This window comes from Sapajus apella, unplaced genomic scaffold, assembly GCF_009761245.1.
Source record: "Sapajus apella isolate SASKATOON/1434 unplaced genomic scaffold, GSC_monkey_1.0 scaffold147, whole genome shotgun sequence".
Classification (NCBI taxonomy): Eukaryota; Metazoa; Chordata; class Mammalia; order Primates; family Cebidae; genus Sapajus; species Sapajus apella.
In genome coordinates this window covers 1,213,963-1,219,962 of record NW_022437087.1, presented here as the reverse complement: position 1 = coordinate 1,219,962, position 6,000 = coordinate 1,213,963, and the positions used below count along the sequence as shown (strand labels likewise).

The 6,000-nt window shown below is 45.0% G+C and overlaps 1 protein-coding gene across 1 annotated transcript in view; it reads left to right on the top strand.

The window, feature by feature from the left end:
• Nucleotides 1-606: 606 nt before the first annotated feature.
• HDGFL3 (HDGF like 3) overlaps nt 607-6,000 on the top strand; it is a 75,415-nt gene continuing 70,021 nt past the window's right edge. The window contains exon 1 of the mRNA XM_032264789.1: nt 607-1,269. Within this exon, the coding sequence (XP_032120680.1) occupies nt 1,186-1,269 (84 nt within the window). The 5' untranslated portion in view covers nt 607-1,185. The remainder of the gene's footprint in view (nt 1,270-6,000) is intronic.

Genomic DNA, 6,000 nt, shown 5'->3' with positions numbered 1-6,000 from the left:
AAAGGTTGCCAGGATTGGAAACAAGTCACCGGCCAGAGCAAGCACTTTTCACAAACACTGCAGGCCTATGAAACCCACACAGAGCATAGCCGCTTATGGACTTTGGTCTCCTGTGGATCCAGGTTCGAATCCTGTCTGTGCCATTCGGCAAATGAGAAAACCCCCGGTTAAATAGTTTGCCCTAGGTGGGTCACACTGCACTGTTAAGGGCAGAGCTGGGGCAAGAACCCAACAAGGCCACTGACTCCGGAGCAGTGCTCTTTCCCGCAGCCTGGTGCCCAGGGCAGAGAGTCCCCTCGCGCCGCTGACCCCCGAGCCTGGAGCGCCTTTGTCCCCGACTCACCAGAGAGCACCCGCGGAAGTGGTCGGCCAGGGGTAGCCTGGCGGGGGTCGAGTGGGAGGTGGGCGTGGGACTGGGGGGCGCGAGTAGAGAGCCCCCCCAGAGTGGCGCGGACAGGCGGGGAAGGGGGCAGCCGGTGGTGATTGGCTGGGCTGCGGCAGGCAGCTCTGGGCCAGGAACAAAAGAGAGCCCGCGGCGGGCGTCCTCCGGAGTAGGCGCTCTCGCCCGCCCGGCACGGGCTTCAGTGCTGGGGGAGGACGCGCCCACCGCCGGCCCGCCCGCCGAGGAGCCCGGGGTGGCGCGCTCGGTTTCTACGCGAAAGCCGGCGGTGTACCTAGGAATTAACCGGCCGGCGCGGGAGGGGAGGAGAGCGGCAAGCGGGGTGGGGGGGGGATGCTGAGCGCGCGCGAGAACAATAATAAGATCGTGTTTGCGGTCGCTGCCCGAGGAGGAATTCGGAGCAGACGCGAGGCCCGGCGCTCGCGCCGCGTCCGGGAGCCCGGGAGGGAGGCCGGCGGCGGCGGCGGCATGAGGCAGGCGACGCGGCGCCTGTGAGCAGCGCGCGCGGCGGCGGCAGGGACCTTGGCGCGGCCGGACGCGGGCGAGCGCCGAGCGGCCGGGGGCTCCCCTCCCCCGCTGCCGGGCCGTGATTTGCCGGGCCTGCTGCGCCCCCCGCCCACCCCTCGCCTCAGCCGCCGCCTCGCCGCTTCCCCTCGTCGGAGCGGCCGCTCGTCCGCCCGGCTCGAGGCCCGCGAGGAACGCGGCGCAGTCCGTCCGCCCGCGGGGGGGCGGCCTCCCGGCATCTTCGCTGCGACCAAGGACTACCAGGAAGGGGAGCGGCTGGGATGGCGCGTCCGCGGCCTCGCGACTACAAAGCGGGCGACCTGGTCTTCGCCAAGATGAAGGGCTACCCGCACTGGCCGGCCCGGGTGAGTACCGCGGCCGCGCGCGGGCCCGCCCGCCCACCATTTTCCCCTTCATGATGGCGCGCCCGCCCCCTTTCCCTGTCGCCGCAGCCCGGAGCCCGCAGCTCGCGGCCGCCGGCGGTGAGGGCTGAGGGCGGCGCAGCGCGGCGCGGAGAGGACCGGGCCGGAGCCGAGGCAGAGGGCTCCCGGCCGCGCCCGCACTCCTCCAGGGCGGCCATCCTTCCGCCCACTTTCGAAGGCGGGTCCGGCCCCCGCAGGCCCGACGCTGCCTTCCTCCTGGAAAGCCGGTGCCGACCGGGAAGCCGCGCCGCCGGGCAGGGTCGTTGGTGGATACCCTGGGTCCTGGGCGAACGTCGGGGCAGGTAGGGCAGCGGGGAGCAAACGGCTGTCCGCGAGCTGGCGAGCGCCGGCGGCAGTAAATCCTGGAAAGGAGTAGTGGTCATCCAGAGGCCAGCGGGAGCCTCTTGGCAGTCATTCATCCATCTCTTCGCCTTCCAGACTTGTTGAGTTTTCCCTGAGCGCGATACCCCGTGCCCCGCCTGCCCTATCATTGTCCCGGGGTACGTGCCTCTCTGGTGCCTATCGTTCCTTAAAGCCGACCCCGAATAGCCGAGAGCTTGCAGCCTAGCTCTGACTGGTGGGTCCAGCAAGCTCCTTGTGCCTTTCCACCTCCATATTTGTTTTAGGTAGAATCTCAAATCTTATTCTTGGCCTCCCACTACAATCCACAATAGCTGCCTTCCTACCATAGCAAGGTTGTCGTTGGGCTCTTTTTCTAGAAAGCATCTGCATGTAATACATAGCATTCACAATTTTTATTAAGCCCTTTGAGGAAGACACACAACACTGCCATGTATGCTTTGTGTTTTAGAAGAAATCCCTTTTTTTTTATCATATGGTTGGCATTGCTTGCCTGAAATAAGAAATCTTGTGAAGAGGAGGGTCAAGCCATCTTAGAGATTATATTGGTATCCTTGAGGAACGAAAATAGTCATGGAGAAAATTGGCATAAATATAGAGTGAGCTCTATGATGTTGTATTGTAGTTAAGTAAAGATAGCAAGACCAAGGAAAAAAAATACACCCATTCACAAAAGGAAGTGACATCATGAGTGGCCAGACTGAAATTTAGTAAAGTTGAAGTAATGGATGGACATAATCACTTTTTTAATGTTTGGTTTGGCACGATCGTCAAATGGAAAGAACACTAGGCCAAGAATTGGGGGACCTGGTGTCTGGTTCAGGCTCTATTTTGGACTAATAATTTCAACCGTCTGCATATCCATTTCTGCAACTCTAAAATCATCTCTAGGATCCTTTCCAACACTAACAACCTCAGATATCAAGAGGAAAAAACAGTCTTATTCAGGTTCCAGTAGACTGTGAAAATAACTTCACATCTGAACTGTAGGTTGTCCTTAAATAAGGCAAAGTTTTCAAGGTAGAATAACTGGTTATTTTTGGTATAATACAGTATTGCTTAGAGAGGCAAGATTTGTGATTTTGGCAGTCCCTGAATATGTTTGTGACTTCAGGAAATCCACAAATCTATTTGCCAAATAAGAAATGTACAGCTTTAGGGCATATGTATATGTACACAGTCAAAAGTCAATTAAAGGTTACCATTTACTAGTTGGTCATTTCCTAGTAACTTAATGGCTTTTAAAATCTTACCTTTTAAAAATATCTTCTGATAGTCAAAAAGAAAATAGACTTAAAATTTCATTAACATGTTGCTTGTACAGGTTGGCCACCTGTAGTAATTTGTGAAACAGAAAAGTCCTACAGAAGTTATCTTAGTTGTCTAATTGTACATAAAATTCCTGGAAGTGATAATTCCAAATCAAGGCAAAATGGAAAATCAAATGAGGAAACAACATTAGGTTTTTAGATAAAATAAGTACAAGAAAGAGAAATCTGTATCTATTCACATTTAACGAGCTCCTCAAAGAAAGAACCTAAGACTCTTAAAAAGTATTATTTTATTGTGAGTGGCATGCTGTGATTTCCAGGGAAAGGTAAAGGTTAGAAAAAGAAGAAAGAGATTTGAGTCCCTGCTCTTTTTTTACAGTGCATATACTTCACATATGTTTTCATTTTTTTTCATCCTAGTTCTATAAGGCATTATTTCCATTTTACCTGGTTATAGCTTTGTAGATGATAATGTTATAAAATACTAACTGGAAATGAAAAGCCTTGCTTATTGAAATTTCAAATCCTATCACTTGTTATGAAGGCCAGTCACGTGGGGATTAGATACTATATGGCCCCAAGGACTCAAACCTAGGAAGAAAACCAGGAGGACACGGATTTCAGAATTCATGTTGTAGGAAGGAACTTTCTATTAGTCAGAGCTGGTTCATGCAGGAATGAAGCAACTTCTCTGCTCTAGGGAAGATATTTGGTCCTAGGCAGCCCTTTGTAAGGAATGTAGGTCAAGAGGATTCAGAATTCCTACAGGTTGGATTCAGCTCTTGGCTTCACACTTTGACCTTGTGCATATTTTGTAATCTAAGTTTCAGTTTACTCCTCTGTAAAATAAGGATAATTCGCACTTCGCAAATACAGAGCATCTAAAAGCACAAAGTGATGGTACTTGTATGTTCCTACCTTTTTCCTTTTTGAGTTTCTAACTTTCCCTTGTATCACTACATTATTTTAAATTATTAATATTTGTCAACTTTCAACTCAGATTTATTTTTCCCAATATTTTATCCTGAAAAATTTTGAATGTTTGGATAAGCTGAAAAATTATACTGTGAAGACCCGTTAATCCACCACCTAGATTCTACAATTAAATTTTATTCTACTTGCTCTATCATGTATCTGTTCATATATCCATCCTTCTATCCATATAATAATTCCTCTTATTTTAATGCATTTCAAAGTAAGTTGCAGACATCACTATAATTTACTCCTAGACACATGCTTGCCATCAACCTAGTGGTTAATACTTTAAATGGATCCTTTTTTCTTTTGAGATAAAATTTACATAGAATGGAATGGACTTAACTGTAACATTCAGTGAGTTTGACAAATGTATGCATTGATATAATATAAATATACTTCTATATATAATATATGGTATATAAAAGTATATGTGATACATACTATATATAAGTATATGTGATGCATATCATACATAATATAAATACATACAGCTATACATTGGCATAATACCTGCCAAAGTATAGGAGAGTACCTATGAACGTACTCTCATGCCTCTTTCTAGTAGATTCCTGTCCTCCTCTTTCTTCTCCTCTGCTGTTCAGATGTGTTATTCTAACATTAAATAGCAGCTGGCTATTTCTCATGTAGTATGCCTAATTTTGTATGGTTTTAAAAATTACAAATTCATCTGTGTTATGGATTAGCTAGCTTAATACTAAAAAACAGAGTAAAGCAAGAGTCTCTGAAGTCTTTTGTTTGTGTACTCTGTTGGTAAAATAATTGGAGCATACATCCCTAATATATGTAAATTTTCTTTAAATTATATATACATGTACTTTGTGCTACTACTATATACAGCATAAAATAAACAGAAAGGAACTAAAAGGGATGACAGTTGATGGAAACAGTATGTTTTAAATTTTTTATTGTAAAATATCATTAACAGCAATAATATTACTTATAGGTTAAGTTCATATTTTTTAAAGTCTTAATTTTTGGAACATTTTCTGCCTGCTGCTTGTGAGATTTGACTATCTGGATGGTCATAGTTCTTAACTTCTGAAGAGATTTTCTAGAAATGTCAACTTAGACATTTCCTTGTTGTTTGCTTGCATCTACATTATTAATATATTTGTGTAGGACTCCTTTTTAGCCACCTGTTCATTTGGTGAGAGCTAGTTCAGTTAGAAGTAGATATTCTGTAATTCTGCTCAACCAAGCACACACCAAATGGCAGTAAATCACAGTACACCCAACGTGAATAAATATAACCATCTGAATAAGAATACTATTAATAGTGTCAATTTACATATAAAATTATTAGTAATACTTTTTAGCTAAGAGTAAGAACTGAAATCGAAATTCTATTTTCTTCCCATACCCCGCCTAAACTATCTTGTATATCCCCTGAGATGTGAGCACTCTGCCTACGTTACCTCCTACTCTAAAAGGTGAAAAAACAATATAAACAAAAAGCTTCAAAATTCTTTTGCTTCAACTAAAGAACTTTTTTACGTTTAAAAACTTTATATTATATGAGAATTATCAAACATTGCTAGTAGTGTATATTGATACAGTTAATTTAGAAAACTGACTTGATCTACATATGCCTACCTTGTGACCTAACAATGTGTTCTAGGCGTATACCCAAGAGAAATGAGTGTTTATATTCACCAAAATGCTTGTACAAGAATGCTCATACAGAGCAACTTTCTTCATAATAGAACAGGAAACAACCCAAATGTCCATTAACAGGAGAATGAGTAAACAAATTTGTAGTATATTCACACAGTGGAGTACTATTTGACAATAAAAAGGAATAAATTACTGATATCCACAAAAACATGGATGAATCTCAAAAATATAAGTTTGAGTGAAAAAAGCCAGACCTGAGAGTCTTTATTATTCTATTTACATAACATTCAAAAATAAAACCAATCAGTGGTCGCTGGTTTGCAGTGGGTAGAAAGGAGTTATTGAATAGGAAAAGGCACCGGAAATATTCCTTATCTTGACCTAGATGGTGTTACCTGGATGTATGTATACATATGTAAAAATGTATCAA